The sequence below is a fragment of the Lithobates pipiens genome, unplaced genomic scaffold (assembly GCF_037356315.1).
Source record: "Lithobates pipiens isolate NorthernLeopardFrog02 unplaced genomic scaffold, aLitPip1_a1.2 Scaffold_27, whole genome shotgun sequence".
In the NCBI taxonomy this organism is placed as follows: Eukaryota; Metazoa; Chordata; class Amphibia; order Anura; family Ranidae; genus Lithobates; species Lithobates pipiens.
Window position 1 is genome coordinate 11,664,132 of NW_027507788.1, and position 22,646 is coordinate 11,686,777.

At 43.5% G+C, this 22,646-nt stretch overlaps 1 protein-coding gene across 1 annotated transcript; it reads right to left on the reverse strand.

The window, feature by feature from the left end:
- Positions 1 to 11,355: 11,355 nt before the first annotated feature.
- On the reverse strand, positions 11,356 to 20,800 carry LOC143933521 (chymotrypsin inhibitor-like). The gene is made up of 4 exons (XM_077456433.1): positions 20,658 to 20,800; positions 17,193 to 17,253; positions 15,447 to 15,479; positions 11,356 to 11,766 (listed from the first exon to the last, which is right to left on the reverse strand). Exons 2-4 carry the CDS (start codon positions 17,227 to 17,229, stop codon positions 11,564 to 11,566), a joined length of 273 nt encoding a protein of 90 aa, XP_077312559.1. The 5' UTR covers positions 17,230 to 17,253; positions 20,658 to 20,800; the 3' UTR covers positions 11,356 to 11,563.
- Between the last annotated feature and the right edge of the window lie 1,846 nt (positions 20,801 to 22,646).

Here is a 22,646-nt window from a genome sequence, read left to right on the forward strand (position 1 = left end):
CCCTTTCCAACTGGAACCCCTCACCCTGCATGGCTTCTGGCAGCACTCTGCTAATTGGGTGGTGGGCCAGGGTTACTCACTCAGGGATTACCCATCAAATTGTTTCAGGCCCCACTGACCAATAAAAAAAGTCGTCCTTGCCCTGTTGCCAGGGGCGGGTCTGGTCCTTTGGTTGCAGAACCAGAAAAGCCTAATCCTCTTCCGTGCTCTCCTCTCCGCTCTCCTCTCCCTGCATTGTCCATCAAGCAGGGAGAGCTGAGCTGCGGCTGGAGAAGGAACACTCTGCCAAGTAGCCCAAAGGGACCCCGCATTCATTCAAAGAAGGAGAGGAAAGCACATGGAGCCAATCAGGCTGAGCTGCATGCACAAATGCTCGCAGGGGACTTGCTGACAGGAGGAAACGGCAGAGTAGCTAACTTACAAAAATGCTGTTGCTTCCTCATAGTCCAATCAAAGGTTTGAGGGGTCAGGAAAGTGACATTCTTAATTGTTTTGTTTTTTTTGCGTCAAAGCCATCTGGCTGGAGTTTAGCATTAAAAGATATCTAAATTTAAAAACAAAAAAAAAAGTATTGAAGCTCGTTAGTCCTTGAGGTGGCGGCTGCATTCGTTTTCTTTCTCCCAGAAATACGTTAATCAGGAACAGAAGGTATTCTGCCCACCAGATGGCGCTGATGATACAGGAATTGCATATAGTGCAGGAAGTACGGCAACATTCGCCCTGATAGTGCAAATGCTTGTCACAAATGCGCTCAACGAACGTTTTATACACAGACCCCCTCAGTGTTATGTGAGTGAAGGGTATAGACTCGGGATATCATTGTAATCCTTCCAGAGTCACCTATATGACCCAACCTACTATCATCTGACTTCACTGATGCTTACATTAAATGAGTGTCACAACACATTGCTTAATACCATTGTTACATGTTTATTTTGTGTTTTAAAAAGTGAAGAAATTGGGTGACCGCCCCATGTTATATGGTAATGTGGCACTTAAATGTTCACATGGTATTGGCACATATACATTTGGAAATTCAGGGTGTAAAAGTTCATCGCTATTGGATGCTGTGAGTCAGATTTGTATGGACAGAAATGTTTTCAGAAGGCTGAATGGGGTTTCTTCTCAGTGGCGGCCGTCCATACGGGGCGCAGGGGCGCCGCTTCCCTAATCCATGCGCCCGTCCCCTAATCTCCATGCAGGGTGCCGGACGCATGGATTGCAATCAATTTTTTTATTTTTTTTTAAGCACGTGATTAGAGCCGGAGGTATTGTACCCCGAGCCCAGCCACTTGTGTGACAATAGCGAATTAATATTCGCTATTGTCTTCCTGATTCTCCTCCCAGCCAATCAGGAAGTGGATCCTGAGACCCGATTGGCCAGGGAATCTTAGGACTCCCGGGCAATCGAGTTTCAGGACCCACTTCCTGTTCGGCCGGGAGGAGAAGCAAAGGCCCCCGGAGTGAAAAAACATCAGCCCTACCATTTGCCTCCTAATGTAAGGAGGCCTCTGATCCCAATATATTGAGACGGAGCACCAGCCATCGCTGATTTCTGCATGTACCAAAAGAAGACAGCACTCCCCCTGAGAATGCATTCATCCAAATCTCCTGGAGCTGAAGTGGTTAGGACAGTAATAAAAACTCACATCTAGGTAAGCAGATGGCGGTGTTAGGTGAGAAAGCTTCTGTGGCTGTCAGAACCGGTTGCCATGCATGGATTGCCGAAGCCGCCGAAGGAGCCGGTTCTGCCAGCCAGACAGCCACAGCTATCTGCCTACCTAGATGTGAGTTTTTTTTATAATTATTTTAAATAAATGACTTGTGCTTCCATTGATTCTTGCGTTGCAGCTCCACCTTCTGTTTTTCCATATTCACTCTCTTGGTTGCATGTAATCCATTCATAAACAAGAGTGAATCAGGAAAATACTGCATTATGGCTACTGGAATAAATATTTATTTGCTATGATCGGCAGCTCCATCTAGAGGCCATAATGCAGTATTTTCCTGATTCACTCTGCATGAATGAAAATTATTCAACCCGGAGCAGTTTTAATTTTGGTGAATGTTGGTGGCTGGAACTTTACCTCGGCATTCACAGGTCTGCCTGTGTGCTAAATAAGCTCAGGTGGCCCTGTTGGGTATTTCATGAAGGTACATGCAGTGGCGGACCCTATACAAGGCCAATTTTTGCCCCAAACCGCCCCCCCCCCCCCCCACCCATTTAACTGCTCATCTCCTGTGTATCTATTGACATCTAGACCAGGGGTCTCAAACTGGCGGCCCTTCAGCTTTTGCAAAACTACAAGTCCCATTATGCATTGCAAGACTTGGCAGTTACAAGCATGACTCCCTTTAGGCACAGGCATGATGGGACTTGTAGTTCCACAACAGCTGGAGGGCCACCAGTTTGAGACCCCTGATCTAGACAGAAGTGATCTCCCACCCACCTGACCCATATCTAGTATAAATGGGCCCCCAAAGTCACAGAGGGCCCTTGTACAGCTGCCCAGTGGTATGTCCCCCCCTGGTTACACCATCATCCCCTTCTATAGAGGGACTTCATTTTTATACATGCCCGGTCCAGCATATATTAGTATGAAGGAGACATCTGGAAAACAAAAATAATTCATAATTAAGTTTATATTTTAATTCCAATTTTTAACCATAAAATATTAAAAGAAAAAAGTTTAAAACACATTTTAAGTAAATCTAAAGTTAAAACACTTTTTTTTTTTATATGGACCACTGTGAAACAAAGAGAGGATGGATCTTTACAATGGGATCCTAGGTGGCAATATGGGGAAAGGGGGGGGGGGGGATTATTACACCCACTGACCCCAATGTTTGGGAGGATTATTGCACCCACTGACCCCAATGCTGGGTGGGGGGTATATATACCCACTGACCCCAGTGCTGTGGGGTTATTACACTCATTGACCCCATTGTTGGAGGGATTATTACACTCACTGAGTGAGTGAAATAATCCCCCCAACATTGAGGTCAGTGGGTGTAATAATCCTCCAACATTGGGGTCAATAAGTGTAATAACCCCCCAGCATTGGGGTCAGTGGGTGTAATGCCCACACCCACTGACCCCAATGCTGGAGGGGGCTTATTACACCCACTGACCCCAATGCTGGGGGGGTGTTATTACACCCACTGACCCCAATGCTGGGGAGTCCACAATATGGCCACTAATTGGCACTAAGAAACATACTTATTTCCTATGATAGTTAGCGCCATCTAGTGGCCCTGCAACTCAAATGTGTAAATGGAGAAAATACTGCAATATGGTCACAAAATAGTGCTAAGAAATATACTTATTTCTTATGATAGTTAGTGCCACCTAGTGGCCCTGCAACTCAGATGTGTGAATGGGGAAAATACCTTAGGAGAAATACCGCAATATGGCCACTAATTGGAGCTAAGAAACATACTTATTTTTTATGATAGTTAGCGCTGTCTAGTGGCCCTGCAATTCATCTTTGTGAATGGGGAACATACCACATTATGGCCACTAGAGGACACAAAGAAATGTATTTCTTATGATAGTTAATGCCATCTAGTGGCCCTGAAACTCAAATGTGTGAATGGGGAAAATACCACATTATGGCCACTAGATGACGCTAATGCTGCATACACACAATCAGATTGTCCGGCGTACTTAGTCCGCCGAAACACATTTTAGCAGACAATTCGATCGTGTGTGGGCTTCAGCGGACTTCTCCAGCGTAAAGTCCGGCGGACTAAGAAAGTAGTTTTGCACTCCAATCTTCCCGTCGGACTTGGGTTTCAGCGGACAATACGTTCGTCAGTATGCTAGTACGGCAGACTAAGAATGACGCATGTTCAGAAGCAAGTACGAAAAAGGAAGCTATTGGCTACTGGCTATTGAACTTCCCTTTTCTAGTCCCGACGTACGTGCTGTACGTCATCACGCTAGCAAACGCCGGACTTTCTGTGTGTCCGTGTGTGGCCAAGTCCGTTCGATAGAAAGTCCGCCGGATTATCTGTCGGATTGTGCGTCGGACTAAGTACGCCAGACAATTCGATCGTGTGTACGCGGCATAAGAAACATACTTATTTCTTATGATGGTCAGCGCCGTCTAGTGGCCATAATGCAGTATTTTCCTCATTCACACATTTGAATTGCACAGAATGAATTCACATTTGTAGTCCCCATCAGAAGCCCATGTGACAGGGTGACAACGCAGGAGCACAGGGACAAAAGCATTGTCACCCTATAACAAGAAGTGCCTGAACAAGGACCCAGGATCACCAGGGATTGCTTTAATAAAATCTGCAGATTTAAGGTTACGGAAACTTACTTTTGCTATTGCAAAGCACGCAGTAACATGTTTAAGCCTAAAAAATACTCATTATGATACAAAGAAAGCTGTAAAATAGCATTTAAAAAACATATCTCGGAAATAATAAGTTGAAGAGTGAAGTGTTTGGTAAGGAGTTAGGAAAATGCAGAATATCTGGCTGTGACACTGACCTGTGTGGTGTGGTAGTCGGCGGGTCCTGTATCAGGTATGGCCACACTCGGGATTATATAGGATGAGGGGTGGGGGATGTGACAATACAGGAGATGGGCGGGGCGCAGTCATTAGTTCTCAGATCTCGTTTTTTCAGGATTTCCATTGTAAGACATACATGACATCCCTTTGTCATCAAAGTTACAGATATACAATGCTGAGGAGGAAGCGCAGAGCACTGAACACTCAGCTCTATAATTGTGTAGCACCCTCCTAGATAGGTGCCAGGATTAGGCCCCTTTCACACTTGTGCGACTTGTCCTGTGACTTGGGGCTGCAAAGTCGCATGACAAGTCCTACCCCATGATTTCCAATGAGTACCATCCATATATGTGCGACTTCAAAGTAGTCCCTGTACTACTTTTGTACGACTTTGATGCGAGTTGAGATCCATAGACCTCGGGAATTCTGTGAAATTGCGTCAAAATCACAGAAGTTGCGGTAATGTCAAAGGGGAGGTTCGATTTAGCGGTGGCTCGGGTTTGTTGGGTACATTTTGCTTGTCTCACTCTAACCAGTGTAGCTGCAGTTGCTGTGCCAGGTAAATGTATGGAAAAGCAGAAAAGTAACAGCGCTCTCTGCAGGGACAACTCAATCCATACACCAGGTCCACTCACAGGTGCCAAGGCTCAATGTGTCCCAACACACTCCAATGCAACAATAGTAAGAAGAGCCAGCAACGCTGTAATCCTTGAAGTGTCGTTTATTGGTACATCAGAGTGACAGTAAAACAAACTGACGCGTTTCGGCAAAAGCCTTAGTCATAGCTGAGCTACGACTAAGGCTTTTGCCGAAACGCGTCAGCTTTATTGTTTTACTGTCACTCTGATGTACCAATAAACGACACTTTAAGGATTACAGCGTTGCCGGCTCTTCTTACTATTGTTGCCAGGTAAATGTAGCTGTTTACAATCAAAGCTCCTATCACTAAATATATAATATATGGTTTCCATTAGAGTCCTGGTCACACTGTTTGCTGCGTTTCAAAAATGATCCCCCATGTCGCTTTCTTGGTGCTTAAAAGCATCTTCAAAGCCTCCATAGAAGGCTATGACAACGCTCGCTTACAGCACCTGAAGCTTTTGAGGGGCTGTTATTCACAGTTTTGTTTACTTTGTTTTGGAGTTATTGCAGGTATGAGATATCCCAGGATGCACCGGGAAACCAACAAGCGAACTGGGAAGATGTCATCAGCAGTCACTTCCAGTTGATGTGTATATATTCTGGGAGTGTTTGGTGCAGACGTCACATCTGGTGTGCAGCGTGGAGCAGCAGGAAGGTGACCGGGGTCCGGACAGAAGAGAAGCAGCTATGTGGTGTGCAACATGGGAACGCTACAGCAGAAGGTGAGTGGGGACCAGAGAGAGAGGACTGAGTGGCAGAGGATTAGAAAAAGTGGGGGATCGGAGCAGGAGAAACTAGCAACGTCACATGATCAGCAATCCAGAGGTTTAGCAGAGCTGGGGGTACTACTGAGTGGGGAATCAGCAGGGCTGTGGGTACTACTGAGTGGGGAAACAGTGGAGCTGGGGGTTACTACTTAGCAGGGAATCAGTGAAGCTGGAGGTTACCACTGAGTGGGGAATCAGCAAAGCTGGGGGTTACTACTGAGTGGGGAAACAGTAGAGCTGGGGGTTACTACTGAGTGGGGAAACAGTAGAGCTGGGGGTTACTACTGAGTGGGGGCTAAGCAGAGCTGGGGGTTACTACTGAGTGGGGAATCAGCAGAACTGGGGGTTACTACTGAGTGGGGAATCAGCAGAGCTGGGGGTTACTACTAAGTGGGGGCTAAGCAGAGCTGGGGGTTACTACTGAGTGGGGAATCAGCAGAACTGGAGGTTACTACTGAGTGGGGAATCAGCAGAGCTGGGGGTTACTACTGAGTGGGGGCTAAGCAGAGCTGGGGGTTACGACTGAGTGGGGAATCAGCAGAACTGGAGGTTACTACTGAGTGGGGGATCAGCAGAGCTGGGGGTTACTACTGAGTGGGGGATCAGCAGAGCTGGGGGTTACTACTGAGTGGGGAATCAGCAGAGCTGGGGGTTACTACTGAGTGGGGGCTAAGCAGAGCTGGGGGTTACGACTGAGTGGGGGATCAGCAGAGCTTGGGGTTACAATTGAGTGGGAGATCAGCAGAGCTGGGGGTCACTACTGAGTGGAGATCAGCAGAGCTGGGGGTTACTACTGAGTGGGAGATCAGCAGAGCTGGGGGGTTACTACTGAGTGGGAGATCAGCAGAGCTGGGGGGTTACTACTGAGTGGGAGATCAGCGGAGCTGGGGGGTTACTACTGAGTGGGAGATCAGCAGAGCTGGGGGTTACTACTGAGTGGGAGATCAGCAGAGCTGGGGGTTACTACTGAGTGGGGAATCAGCAGAGTCGGGGGATTACTATTAATGGAGAATCAGCAGAGCTGGGGGGTTACTACTGAGTGGGAGATCAGCAGAGCTGGGGGTTATTACTGAGTGGGGAATCAGCAGAGCTGGGGGTTACTACTAAACAAGGGTACTAATAAGCCGGGGATTTGCTTAACAGGGGTACTAATGAGCGGGGGATCTGCTGAGTCTGGGCACTACTGAGCCCTTTAAAACAATTAGAAAACCAACACAGACGGCATTTGCCAAGCTTCATTAAAGCGGGAGTCCACCGGGACTCCGCGTTTTTTTTTTTTTTTTTTAAAGCCAGCAGCTACAAATACTGCAGCTGCTGACTTTTAAAATAGTGACACTTACCCGCCCAGCGCGCCCGCGATGTCGGCACCCGAAGCCGATCTGTAGATCGTATCTCGGGTGCTGCCGCCGCCATCTTGTGTATGGGAATCAGGAAATGGAGCCTTTCGGCTTCATTTCCCGGTTCCCTACTGCGCATGCGCGAGCCGCGCTGCGCAATAAGGATGGACCCCGCTGCCTCTGGGAGCTGTGTGTTTTCCCAGCAGGCAGCGGGGCACTTGCGGGAAGGGGCGGGCACTTGCGGAAAGGGGCGTAATATACGCCCCTTTCCGCAGATCGCTATGCCGGAAGTGGGTACAGATACCTGTACTGTACAGGTATCTGCACCCCCCTGCCCCCTGAAAGGTGCCAATTGTGGCGACGGAGGGGGGGAGGGTTCCGATGAGCGGAAGGTCCACTTTAGGGTGGACCTCCGCTTTAAAGCCTCAAAAAAGCGTGTTAAAGCGGTAGGCACTTGTTAAAGTTGACACAAATGTAAATGAGCCCAAAGCGTGCCTTCAGGAACGCAGCTGATATTCCGCTGTCATCCTCCATTCTACAAGACTCCATCAATAATTTCCCGACATGAAACAATAAGCTGCAACATTTTTCTAAAAATATCCACCTTTTTTATCACTAAAAGTTTTCCTTGAGATCCAATTAATGACCATCCTGCGGCCCGGGGGGGGCTCTCATGCAGCCCCCTCCCCCCCCCCCCCCCCCCGGCACTTTCAGTGCAGCCCTACAAACATTCGTGTTTTCCTATTACCCTGTTATAGCAATGATCTCGATAATAAAGTGACACAGAGATGTGTGATTGAGAATATCAGGTTTTATTAACAAGACAAACGACTTCCCGGACCAACCAGATGAATGTTTTCATATGCTAAACAATGACAGGGCAATTTGTATCTGATTATTTGCTACTTTGTACCTAATAGTGTCCAATATCTCTGTCGCCCCCTGCTGTTCAATCACAGTGATACAACATCAATGATTTTATATAGCTATGTCGCCCCCTGCTGTTTCACAGCACTGCAATATTTTACAGTATAATTAGATTTCCTAGAACATGATCAATTTTTGGACAATACAGAGCCATTTGTCTTTAAAGCGCACAATCTATTTTGATAAAGAATGATAAGAAACATAATCACATTTCATTCAGTGATGACTGACTTTAAAACTCAGTAAACTAATTTAGCAATACAAAAACCTTTAAGCGGTGTTAAACCCAATAGCAAACATTTTGTTATATTGCAGGTTACCGATTCTTAGATGCGGTGGCTGCATTAGTCTCCTTCTTTTAGGCTTTCTTTCTTCTATTTTTATTTGATGATCTGGCCAGCAAATCTGTTGTTTTTTCAAACGCATAAGCTCTCTATCAGAATGTATCCATTTACATGGATGAGATAAATCGCTTAACACAGGCAGGGGTGCTTACAATGCTCAGCTATTATTTATTCATGTAAAACCTTTATCCCAAAAGGAAAAAAAAAACTGTTTGCTGTAACTGCTGATAAAGTGTGAGCTGGAGTTTGCCTTCAACTTGCTAGTGCATCTAAACTTGCTAGTATGTCTAACACTCCCCCCCCCCCCCCAGACTGACAATGCCGCTGTCCAAAGGTGTCCCCTGTGCTTCAGACTGGAGGCGCTGTAATACAGGAGGTATATTACTGGCCAGATCACCAGGTGAAAACAAAGGTAAAAAAGCCTAAAAAATAAAACGAATGCAGCCACCACATCTAATGAATGTTAAGCTGCAATATATTACATTTTTAGTTTTGGGTTTATTACCCCTTTAAGCATGTATATGTTAAAAATTCAATCTTTATACTAGGACACACTTAACCCCTACAGTGCCACCTAGTGTTAACCTTTTCACTTCCAGTCACATTTACACAGTAATCAATGTATTTTTAATCGCGCTGATCACTGTATAAATGACAATGGTTCCAAAAATGTGTGAAAACTGTCTGATGTGTCCGCCACAATGCCGCAGTCATGATAAAAAAATAATAATTAAAAAATAAATAAAAATCGCTGATTGCCACCATTACTAGTAAAAAAAAAAAAAAAAAAATATTAATAAAAATGCCATAAAACTGTCCCCTATTTTGTAAACACTATAACTTTTGCACAAAGCAATAAAATGCTTGTTGCAATTTTTTTTTTTTTTAACAAAAAGATATGTAGAAGAATACATATCAGCCTAAGTGTCGGTTCACACAGGGGGCGATGCGAGGCGTCACGACTTGCCGCGCCGCGACCTGCCGCGACCTCAGCGGCGACTTGCAAATGACTTCTGTATAGAAGTCAATGCAAGTCGCCCCGAGGTCGGCCAAAAGTAGTACAGGAACCTTTTTTCTAAGTCGGAGCGACTCGAGTCACTCCTCTCAGAACGGTTCCGTAGTACAGAACGGGGGCGACTTGTCAGGTCGCGGCGAGGCAAGTCGTGTCGCCTCGTGTCGCCCCCTGTGTGAACGGAGCCTTAACTGAGCAAAAAAAAACGTTTTTTTTATATATTTTTGGGGGGATATTTATTATAGCAAAAAGTAAAAGCGAATGCGTTTTTTTTTTCAAAATGGTCGCTCTTTTTTTGTTGCGCAAAAAATAAAAACTGCAGAGGTGATCAAATACCACCAAAAGAAAGCTCTATTTGTGGAGAAAAAAGGACGTCGGTTTTGTTTGGGAGCCACGCCGCCACGACCGCGTAATTGTCGGTTAAAGCGACGCGGTGCCGAATCGCAAAAAGCAATCTGGTCTTTGGCCAACCAAATGGCCCCGGGGCTGAAGTGGTTAAAACATATATAAAAACATATTTATAGATTATCCTCGCGCCACAATAAAATAAATATCCCTGATGAAGTCACATGTCAAAGTGACGATACGCGTAGGATTGGACTAGGAGGATACCGGAAGTGACGTCTGTAGTACGAACGTGCTGTTCGTTCGTCTGATGCTGTTGCCTTCTGTATAGTTTGCCTATATGTTTCATGCTAAATGTGAGTACCCAGGACTGTGTCCTTTTTAGAATAAAGCTTGAATTTTATTACATACTTCACTATTGGAGTTTTCTTTCTCCTATGGATGTGTATACTGTTTTGGGACTGAGGACCTAGAGGGGGCCACCCATGCTGCTTATACCAACTGCCTGCCTAAAGGAATATTTGCTGTTTACCTTACAGCAGTAAGGCCGCGTACACACGCGGGGACTGTTCGCCCAACTTTGTCCGTCAAACAGTTTCGGCAAACAGTCCGCTCAAACTTAGCATGGACGGACATGGCCACACACGACGGACGAACAGTTTGCTGAAACCGTGCGCGATGACGTGAACGGCACGTACGACGGGACGAAAAATACGACGTCCTATACACTGCATTATAACTTTCGGCGTGTAAATCCTTTCTGAGCATGCGCGGAACTTAGTTTGACGAACAAGCCTACACACGAGCGGACTGTTCGCTGAAACAAGGTTTCAGCGGACAGTTTTTCGGAAATTCCGTAAAACCTTGTTCGTCAAACTGTCCGCTGAAACTGTCCGCTGAAAGCCCACACACGAGCGGACTGTCCGCCGAAACACTGTTCAGCGGACAAAGTTGGACGAACAGTCCGCCCGTGTGTACGCGGCCTAAGGTAAGGTAGCCATTGCACCCAGTGTGTGGACACCTTTGCACGTGATCACCGGTGGAATTACTGCTTATTCACGGAATCATCATATATCTATGACACAGAGTGGATATATTAAGTGCATGCTTTGATACGGACTGTGAATTTTTTCTTCTTTTTTCTTTTGTCTATAGAATTAGACACTTTCACTTTTATTTTGTTGCACTTTATTGGACATTGAATTATTTATTGTTTTGGTCACGCATCAGACTCTGGATACCACTGAAATCTGTGCACTATGGATTGATTTATATTTTATATTCAATATTATATGTAATATTTATTTGGCACTTAATGCACTTTACTGTTTATTGTCACTAGATGCACTTTTGTGATAGATGGATGTTATGATAGTCTATATGCGTTTGGATTTAAGTTCTTGAAGGAGCATCCACTTACTGCTGAAAATTATTTTGCACATTGTATACTGACACTTATATTCATATTTATTTATTTTATTTATATTATTAGTGGAGCGCAACACCACTTAACACATATATAATATATAAAAACATATATATGCAACTAGTATAAGTACCAGAGCCTGTCTTTATTTTAGCTTGCTGTAATCTTCTGCATTCTGAGAGGGAGGGAAATATTTCACAGGAAGCCTTTTACCCTGTAAGGCCCGAGGCTGGATGTTTATTTACTAGATGGGCAATCCCGGGGAAGGACACAAGTGGGATTATTACCCCCCTCCAGAAGTATATATGCGCTCTTACAGAAACAGCCAGGAACGCATTGCAGGGTGCACATCTGGAGTTTGTTCACATTGCTGCATGTAAGAGGGCAGGCGGTCCCACACTGTTGGTACTCTTGATTTGGCGGGCACTCAGTGTCAGCAACTGAAAGGGTCAAACAAAAAATAAAAGGTCTTATTAATGATTTTTTTTTTTAGACCAGCAAGATAAAGCTGCACTTTGACCTGCACTTACACAGAGGAGAGACTTCCTGTCCCCGGGGTGAATTTCGGTGAATGTCGGTGGTTGGATCTCTACCTCGGCATTCACAGATCAGCTTACCTGCTGTATGAGCTTTTCTAGACCTAGCGGGTATTTCATTAACGTGTCGGCCAGCAGCAGACATCGAGGGGCCCCTGTACAAAGACTAATTCTTGCCCCCCATTCAACTGCTGGCCAAGTAAGAACACTCATTCCCTGTGTACCTACCGACATCTACAACTTGTAGACTAATGTGAGCTTCCACCCAACTGAACCACATCTAGTATATATGGGCCCCCAAAGTCACTGAGGGCCCTTGTACAGACACAATCACCAAGGGGACCCCTGTAGTTAACCAATTACTTGAGTCCCCATTCAAGTATTGGCCAAGTAGGAACTCTTATTCCCTGTAAATGATCAAGAATGATGGACAGGGCTGAAACGGGGGGGGTGGGCAAGGGGGAGCCTGCCCCGGGCACGGCATTGAGGGGAGGTGCCGCAGCTGGTTACTGATCATCTGGCAGCAGCTGAAAGGCCGCTTCTCCTGCTCTACCTCCTGCTAGTATTCAGCTGCTGCAGGAGGAAAATACAGGGATCAGTACCTGTAAAAGCCGACCCAGCTGCAACTCCCATTCCTGCCTCTTCTTCAGCTGACGCCCACCCCCCAGCCTCCTCTCCCTGGCTTGCGGTGCAGTAAGCTGTGGCTGAAATAAAATCCGCAGCATGGAGAAAGTTATCATACGATTGGGAAGACAGCCACACACAGTTGTATCAATAACCTTCCTCCGGCACTCGTTCTCGGGTCTTTCCCTTGCCCCTGCTCTCTAGATCTCTCCCAGCAGACAGGATGGAGAACGAGGGAAGGGAAGACCAGGAAAACGAGTGCCGGGGAAGGTATTGTTACAATTGTGGGTGGCTGTCTTCCCAATCGTATGATAAATTTCTCCATGCTGAGGATTTATTCAGCCCACCAGCTTACTGCACAGCCAGCCAGGGAGAGGAGGAGAGTGCTGTGGGGAGACCAGAGGAGGGGGCAGAGGAGCACAGGGGGGAACCAGAGGAGCAGGGGTGGACCAGAGGAGCAGGGGGGATCCAGAGGAGCAGGGAGGACCAGAGGAGCAGGGAGGATCCAGAGGAGCAGGGGGACCAGAGGAGCAGGGGGATCCAGAGGAGCAGGGGATCCAGAGGAGCAGGGGGGGAACCAGAGGAGCAGGGGGAACCAGAGGAGCAGGGGGAACCAGAGGTGCAGGAGGGAACCAGAGGAGCAGGGGAGGGGACTAGAGGAGCAGGGGGACCAGAGGAACACAGGGGGACCAGAGGAGCATGAAAAACAGGAGTAGTGGTGCGCTGTACTGTGACAGGAAGTTTAGCCTGGAGGCTAGTAAGCTCTATGGGCACTAGAACAGTATAAAGATGTTAGGTAATATATATGTCGTCACATAAGGCAAAAGATATGTATAAAACAATGTGCGTTTTTTATGAGGGGATAGTGAGGGACCCTCAACACTATAACGTAGCAGCATCCAAGGTAAGATCAAGTGTAGATGCAAGAATATACGAAAAAAACACACAATCACAATATTTAAAACAAGTGATTCCCAATGCGATTTGTTGTAGCTGTCAAAATCGCATAAAGTGCCAGTGCCAAAAAATAAACTAATAAATCTGTGCAAAATTCCTCTACACCATAAAATTGATTAAAACAATATAAATGAAGCAGTGAGCAAATTGATCATTCAACTGTGCAGAAAGTGACAATTATAAAATTAAAATAAAACACATAAAGTGTCGGTGCTGAGGGAATAAATGCAAAATCCCTCTAAAACAATATAAAGCTATGCACAATGCCTCAAACAGTATTAAAACTATGCAGAATATCAAGGTGAAAAAAATAATATATCGGAAAATGTCTGTTACACTTGTGCAAAACCGGTGGCGATTATATCAAAAATCGCATAAAGTGCTAGTGTTTAAATACATGTGCACTATATTTAAAAAAACAATGTAATTGGTGGTGGTAGTAGTGATGGTGGATATATCCCTCGTGGTCCTGTGTGGTCAGGGTATGGGTGTCCCCTTACCTTACAGCTGTAAGGTAACAGCGTATAATATGTGTATCCTCGGGGGTCCCTGGTGCTCTTTGTCTTTTGAGGTCCTGCTGTGGTGTCCCAGATCCTGGCGTCAGTATCCTGCCTATTGCGCTGTGTTGGTCCCTTTAAGTGGTAACTCAGCGGCATTCACCGTGGGGGTGCCTCAGAAATTGGTGTGTATATATAGGGTTAAAAAGATGTGGAGGAAGGAAGCCCATAGTGTAGTAGTTTTTGACCATAACATTTTTTATTTAGGTAAACAATAAGGTACTCACAAACAAAGGAGATGTTTGAAACAGTGTATAAACGAGCATCGAGCTCGATTTGCGTCACTTCCGGTAGCTCGTCCCGACGCGTGTTCGTCACGGTCACGTGACTTCATCAGTGGAGCATGGGAGACCAAAGGAACACAGGGGGGACCAGAGGAGCACAGGGGGACCAGAGGAACACAGGGGGCACATAGGAGCACAGGGGGGACCAGAGGAACACAGGGGGGCCAGAGGAACACAGGGGGCACAGAGGAGCACAGGGGGACCAGAGGAACACAGGGGGGCACAGAGGAACACAGGGGGGCACAGAGGAACACAGGGGGGACATAGGAGCACAGGGGGGACCAGAGGAACACAGGGGGGCCAGAGGAACACAGGGGGCACATAGGAGCACAGGGGGGACCAGAGGAACACAGGGGGGACCAGAGGAACACAGGGGGGCCAGAGGAACACAGGGGGGCCAGAGGAACACAGGGGGGCACAGAGGAGCACAGGGGGGATCAGAGGAACACAGGGGGGCCAGAGGAACACAGGGGGGGACAGAGGAGCACAGGGGGACCAGAGGAACTGAATTGATTCTTTGCCCCAGGTGTCTGTCTTTGCCACTGATGATGGAAGGTAGCTATACAGCTAAACTACAACATAATCATGCATGTGAATGTACTGTGGGGATGTAGATATTCATGGCAGCTCCTCCGTGAGACTGGAGTAATCTCTGCAATATATAAAGGAAAAAACAGAAGGGCGCCAACTAAGTGCAGTATATAAGAAAAGCCCTTATTAAAAAAACAAAACAAAAAAAACGTACAAGATGCAGAAAGATAAGAGCATGCATGCAATCCAATTCTGGTGTCCTACACAGCTTCCTGTCTCCTAAAGGCACACCGAGGCTCAACAACAAATCGCACTGGGTGGATTGCATGCTCTTATATTTATGTATCTTGTAAGTTGCCACTTGTGGTTTTTAATAAAGTCTTTTCTTATATACTGCACTTAGTTGGCACCCTCTGCTGTTTCTTTACACTTATTCCCTGTGTAACTATGACACCTAGACAGAAGTGAGCTCCCAGCCACCTGACCCTAGTTTAGTATAAAATGGGCCCTCCCCCCCAAAGTCACAGAGGGCCCTTGTGCAGCTGCACAGTCCGCACCATGGTATGTCTGCCCTCTGCCCCTAGTTACACCAAAGTCCCCTTCTATAGAGAGAACTCGTGTTTATACATACCTGGTCCAGCATGCGTTAGTATGAAGGAGACTCCTGGAAAACATAAATAAATTTATGGATCAATTAAATAAATCAAATAAAAAATAAATAAATTAAATAAATCAATATTTTAATTCATTATTCTACCTAAAGATATTGCAAAAAAAAAAAAAAAACACAAGAAAAAAAATAAACAACACATTTTAGGTATATTTAAAATGAAAAGTCTTTTTTTTTCAATGAAACCTTCTCTGTTGTAAGCTAGAAAAAAAGTTATGGTGCGAATGCTAAAGGGGGGGGGGGGGTGGATACCTAGACTTCAACCAGGGGCCGTTTGTGGCCCCCAAAGTAAATACTGCAAAGTAAATAATGATGATCGGCGCTAGTGCCGGGGCCGGCATCTGAAATGCTCATCCAGAAGTTGTGGTTGCCCATGCAGTATAAGAGACGCCGCACTCCCAACAGCCTGATATGTGATAGAAATAGGAAGTGACCTCAGCCTCTGCTCCTCCCAAGCCTCATCACCGACGCATTTTGCCCTGCCCACAGGTCTTAGTTATAGCGCAATAAGTAAGCCCGGGGGTGGGGTGAAACGCGTCGGTAGGAGCTGAAGCCACTTCCTATTTCTAGCACATATCGGCAGTGTGATGTCTCTATAATGCATAGTTAAGCCCAAAGTAAGTGAGCTTTCTTATTCTATGCCAAGAAACCCGTGTGTAGAGTGTTCAGCACCCTGGCACTCTATTACAGGTGGTATATTCCCAGCTGTGATGTCACAACAGGGAGCAGAGCGGAATATGGAGTCTATAAGGAGGTAAGTGACCTCTCAACACCAACTCACAGTCATTTATTACTTCCACTGACACTAATGCCATAGTAAGGAGCATTTAATTACATCCATTGACAACAATGCTGTAGGAAGGGGGGGGGGTGTGTTGTTGTATCCCACTGTTATATGACCAATAATGACCTCAATGCTGGGGGGGGGTTAATAAATGCAATGACCCCAATGCTGGGGGGGGGGGGGGGGAGTCTTTTATTACATTAAATTACCTCAATGCTGGGGGGGGGGGTTAATAAATGCAATGATCCAAATGCTGGGGGGGGGTTAATAAATGCAATGACCCCAATGCTGGGGGGGGGGGGGAGTCTTTTATTACATCCAATGACCCCAATGCTGGGGGGGGGGCTTTTATTACATTAAATTACCTCAATGCTGGGGGACTTTTATTACATCCAATGACCGCAATGCTGGAAGGTCTTTTATTACACCCACTGACCCCAATGCTAGGGGGTCTTTTATTCGACCCAATGACCGCAATGCTGGGAGGGCTTGTATTACACCAATGAACCCAATTCTGGGGGGTCTTTGATTTCATCCAATGACCCCAATTCTGGGGGGGGGGCCTGATTATGTCCAATTACTCCAATGTCGTGTGGTCTTTTTTTTTTTATAAGGAGGGAGATTTTTTTTTGTTATTAGTATCACTGACCCCGATGGCAGGGTCTTTTATTACCCCCAACGACACTAATGTCAGGAGGGGGGGGGGGTCTTTTATTACCATCATTGACCTCAAATCCAGGAGAAGGGTGGGGGGGGTCATTATTATTCCTAATAATCCCAAGGTGGAGAGCGATCTTTAATACTCCAATTAACACCGGATCTTGGGGGTGGGGCTTTAATTAAACCTACTAATTCCAATGCTGGAAGGGGGGGGGGCTTTTATTATACCCTCTGACACCCGACATTATAAAATTATGACTCACCAATCAGTATCAGCAGGAATCCAGAGGATGGCCCCATGACTAACAAGTGTTTATTCGTTTCCTGAAACAAAGAGAAAGGACAAGCACTACAGATGAGATACACAAAGATATTTAAACATTTATATTAAAATAACCACACTTCTGATAAACTAGGATTGTAGAGAGAGAAAGAGAACGGGGAGGCTGGGCACACAGGTCCCGATGGGTGGGATGTTTGAGGGGGTTATCAGCTCACTATAGGATAATAATTTGCATAGCCATCCATCCAATGCTTACATTTATTCGCTAACTCCCTCTAGCGTTCTCTAGATTTATTATATTTCATCTCTTCTTACAAAAGACATATACTGTATATTTTGCTGTGATCTTCAGCTCCATCTAGTGGCCATAATGTGGTATTTTATCACAGCTCATCAGAAAAGTACATTCTTAAAGCGGGAGTCCGCGTTTTTTTTTTTTTTTTTTTTTTTAAAGCCAGCAGCTACAAATACTGCAGCTGCTGACTTTTAAAATAATGTGTTTCCCAGCAGGCAGCGGGGGACTTTCGGAAAGGGGCGTAGATTCTGCGGAAAGGGGCGTACCTTCTGCAGAATCTACGTCGGAAGTGGGTGCAGATACCTGTACTGTACAGGTATCTGCACCCCCCTCCCCCCTGAAAGGTGCCAATTGTGGCGCCGGAGGGGGGGGGGGGAGGGTTCCAATGAGCGGAAGCTCCACTTTAGGGGGGACCTCCGCTTTAAGACCCGTATACACTATGAAATAAATCAGACGAACGTTCGGCAGAAGAGAAAATAGTTTACAGAACTTTTTTTCTATTTGCACTAATTGGATGTAATGGCCAAATGGCTCTGACTTTTTTTTTTTTTTTTTAGATTGAACTTCTTCTTATCAAGACGTATGTATTTCCTTTGCTCCTCTGCTCCATCTAGTGGCCAAAATGTGGTATTTTATCACAGCTTATAATAAAAGTACATTTGTACTCTCTCAAAACGAGAAAATAGTTTACAAACCTTTCTATTTGCACAGAATGGAAGTAATGGCCAAATGGACCTGCTCGTTAATATTTTTTGTTACATTTTATCTTTTCTTGTAAAAACGTATGTATTTCCTATGCTCCTCAGCACCATCTAGTGGCCATAATGTGGTATTTAATCACAGCTTATAAAAAAAGTAGGTCATTGGAGAATTGTTTTTTTTCTTTAATATTGGACTTTATATGCATAACACAAAAAGGAAGTTTTTTTTTTTTTGTTGTTTGTTTTTTTTATGTTACACTGTCTCTTTAGAATTTGATATCATTGAAAAATTAAATTATCAGAATTTTTTCAGTACTTAAAAATTGATTATGTAGATGGTGTAATTAACATGCTCTTAGGTAATATCTGTGAAATTATGTAAGTCTATGTATGTGTTTGAGTTTTATTTTTGTAATAAATACCGAAAAATTATAAAAAAAAAAAAAAAAAACTTCTTTTGTGTTATGCCTATAAAGTCCATTATTCAAAAAAAAAAAATCTCCAATGACTTTAATTATTGGGACGTGGCATTAATTATTAGTGTGTCATATCCACAGCACCACTGATACGAAAACCTTTTTTTCAAAAAAAAAAGTACATTTGTACTCAGAATAGAAAATAGTCTACTGAACATTCTTTCTATTTGCACAGAACGGAGGTAATGGTCAAATGACTCTGCCTATTTATTTATTTATTTTATTAAAGTGTTTCTCTTCTTAAAAAGACATGTGTATTTCCTATGCTCATCAGCTCCATCTAGTGGCCATAATGTGGTATTTAATCACAGCTTATAAAAAAAAGTAGGTCATTGGAGAATTTTTATTTTTTTTTAATATTGGACTTTATAGGCATAACACAAAAAGGAAGTTTTTTTTTTTTTTTTATGTTACACTGTCTCTTCAGAATTTGATATCATTGGAAAATTGAATTATCCGAATTTTTTCAGTACTTAAAAATTTATTATGTAGATGGTGTAATTAACATGCTCTTAGGTAATATCTGTGAAATTATGTAAGCCTATGTATGTGTTTGAGTTTTATTTTTGTAATAAATACTGAAAAATTATAAAAAAAAAAAAAAAACTTCTTTTGTGTTATGCCTATAAAGTCCATTATTCAAAAAAAAAAATCTCCAATGACCTCAATTATTGGGACGTGGCATTAATTATTAGTGTGTCATATCCACAGCACCACTCTGTGGTGATACGAAAACCTTTTTTAAAAAAAAAAAAAAAAAAAAAGTACATTTGTACTCAGAATAGAAAATAGTCTACTGAACATTTTTTCTATTTGCACAGAACGGATGTAATGGTCAAATGACTCTGCCTATTTATTTATTTTATTAAAGTGTTTCTTTTCTTATAAAGACATGTATATTTCCTATGCTCCTCAGCTCCATCTAGTGGCCATAATGTGGTATTTAATCACAGCTTATAAAAAAAGTAGGTCATTGGAGAATTGTTTTTTTTTTTTTTTTATATTGGACTTTATAGGCATAACACAAAAAGGAAGTTTTTTTTTTTTTTAGTTTTTTTTATTTATTTTTTTTTATGTTACACTGTCTCTTGTCTCTTCCGAATTTGATATCATTGGAAAATTAAATTATCTGAATTTTTTTCAGTACTTAAAAATTGATTATGTAGATAGTGTAGTTAACATGCTCTTAGGTAATATCTGTGAAATTATGTAAGTCTATGTATGTGTTTGAGTTTTATTTTTGTAATAAATACTGAAAAATTATAAAAAAAAAAAAAAAACTTCTTTTGTGTTATGCCTATAAAGTCCATTATTCAAAAAAAAAAAATCTCTAATGACCTCAATTATTGGGACGTGGAATTAATTATTAGTGTGTCATATCCACAGCACCACTGATACGAAAACCTTTTTTTCTAAAAAAAAAAAAAGTACATTTGTCCTCAGAATAGAAAATAGTCTACTGAACATTCTTTCTATTTGCACAGAACGGATGTAATGGTCAAATGACTCTGCCTATTTATTTATTTTATTAAAGTGTTTCTCTTCTTATAAAGACATGTGTATTTCCTATGCTCCTCAGCTCCATCTAGTGGCCATAATGTGGTATTTAATCACAGCTAATAAGAAAAGTACATTTGTACTCAGAATAGAAAATAGTCTACTGAACGTTCTATTTGCACAGAATGAATGTAATGGACAAATGGCTCTGCTTTAGTTTTATTTTATTTTTTATTTTTATTTTTTAAATAAACAGACCCCCTTTGTGCATAGTACATAATTCTAAGTCCCTCACAATGTCTAGAGCAGCACCATTTCCCAGTGTCCACATAGCAGCCAAGAATCTCTACAAATCCCACCACTCCCAGTGCTCAGAAAGCAGCACACAGCCAACACAGAACTACAAATCCCAGCAGCCCTTAATGGTGCACAACAACACAATAGTGACAGAAGTACAACTTCTAGCAAGTACTCACAGAGGGCGATTGGATGGATCAGTCCGGGGGGATTCGCACGCGTTGTTCGGTGTGTATCTCCTTTCTGGTGATCGTAAAGGAAAGACACACTGCCTGCTTTATATAGACCAGGGGGGGGGAGGGGGGTACACAGACGGGAAGAAGGTTTACTTTAGAATGTTGCTGTACAACTACATAGTTGATACGGTTGAATAAAAACAGCCGTCCAATCCAGTTCCACCTGAGCCTGTGTGCGTGTCTGTGTGTGACTCCGATTTTCCATATCCCTGTACATTCTAAGAAACACATCTAAAAGTTTTCTATTCTTTCATTTATCTACATTTCCCCACTAACACCACCAACCGTGGAAGGGAGTTCCACATCCTCAACGTTCTAACAGTAACACCGATTAAAAAATTGTGTAAAAAAAAAAAAAAAAAAGTGATCACCTTCAGTATCTAAGGGGTAATTTTTGCATTTTTTGGGGTATTTGTACTGTGTAGAAATGTTCTCAGGGAGAGTGAATGGGGTTTCTATATGTACCAAAAGCATCAAAGTTGAAGAAAAGGGAAAATAAAACTTTTTTTGGTGTTTTTTTTTATTTATTTTTTTGCTTTTTCTGTTTTTTTTTTTTTTTTTTTTGTAAAGTGCAATAAATAGGAAATCATCAGATTTTCTGCTGATTTTTTCCTTCAGATTTACCAAAACCATATAATAATATGGAGGTCAAACCTTAAGAGTTTAAATTTGTATGCAATCAGGCAGGCCCTTCTACTACATGGTTTTGGTAAATCTGAAAAAAAAAAAAAAAAAAAACAGTAGAAAATCTGATGGGGCGTATGGGGCTTTAGCAGTGTTAATACCCCAAGTTAAAGTGGACCTCCCATCAGTGTTAATTTAATTGACTATAATATTTTCATTGACTAAATGCTTACTATATTAGTTGACTAAATATGACTAAAACAATTGATATGACAAAAATACATATTTTAGTTAAAAAAAATGAAAATACGGCTAAAACGGCATTTTAGTCAAATGCCATTTTTAACACCGTCTCCCATCAGATAATTATTTTTTTCCTAAGTGCAGCATGCTAAGTAACCATTTCACCTCCGTTCGTCATGACAAAGGCATTTTTTGCTATTCAATACTGCGCTATTTTAACTGGCAGTTGCACGGTCATGCAACACTGTACCCAAATGATATTTATATAATTTCCCCCCCCCCCCACACACAAAAATAGAGCCTATGGCTCTAATCAGGTGCTTCAAAACCACCCCCCCCCCCCCGCCATGATTCAGGTGCCCGAAAAGGGGCTGGATGCCTGAATGGGGGTGGCTACAGCGGCCATGGATAGATTCATGCTATGCATGAATCTATCCATAGTACACAGAGGGTGTGGCTGGAGAGAGGGAGCGGCACCCGAGCGACCCTAATGAACACACCGCTACTGCATCAGGTAGGTCAGTGTAGGAATCAGATAGGTTTGTTTAGTGGTCAGGTAGGTTAGTGTAGTGGTCAGTGTAGGAATTAGGTGGGGCAGTGTAGGAATCAGGTATGCCAGTGTAGGGATCAGGTTGGTCAGTGTAGGAATTAGGTAGGTTAGTGTAGTAGTCATTGTAGGAATCAGGTTGGTCACTGTAGGAATCAGGTAGGTTAGTGTATTGGTCAGTGTAGGAATCAGGTAGGTTAGTGTATTGGTCACTGTATGAATCAGGTGGGTCAGTGTAGTGGACAGGTAGGTTAGTGTAGTGGTCAGTGTATGAATCAGGTAGGTTAGTGTAGCAGTCAGTGTAGGAATTAGGTAGATTAGTGTAGTGGTCAGTGAAGGAATCAGGTAGGTCAGTGTAGGAATCAGGTAGGTCAGTGAAGGAATCAGGTAGGTCAGTGTAGGAATCAGGTAGGTCAGTGAAGGAATCAGGTAGGTCAGTGTAGGAATCAGGTAGGTCAGTGAAGGAATCAGGTAGGTCAGTGTAGGAATCAGGTAGGTCAGTGTAGGAATCAGGTAGG

Bases quoted from the DNA above. Each gene is read 5' to 3' on its own strand.
- LOC143933521 (XM_077456433.1), bottom strand. From the start codon at position 17,229: ATGGGGCCATCCTCTGGATTCCTGCTGATACTGATTG. The intron at 15,480-17,192 runs GTGAGTCATAAT...TATGTTTTCCAG, and splicing joins ATTCCTGCTGATACTGATTG to GAGTCTCCTTCATACTAACG. The intron at 11,767-15,446 runs GTATGTATAAAC...TGACCCTTTCAG, and splicing joins ACTAACGCATGCTGGACCAG to TTGCTGACACTGAGTGCCCG.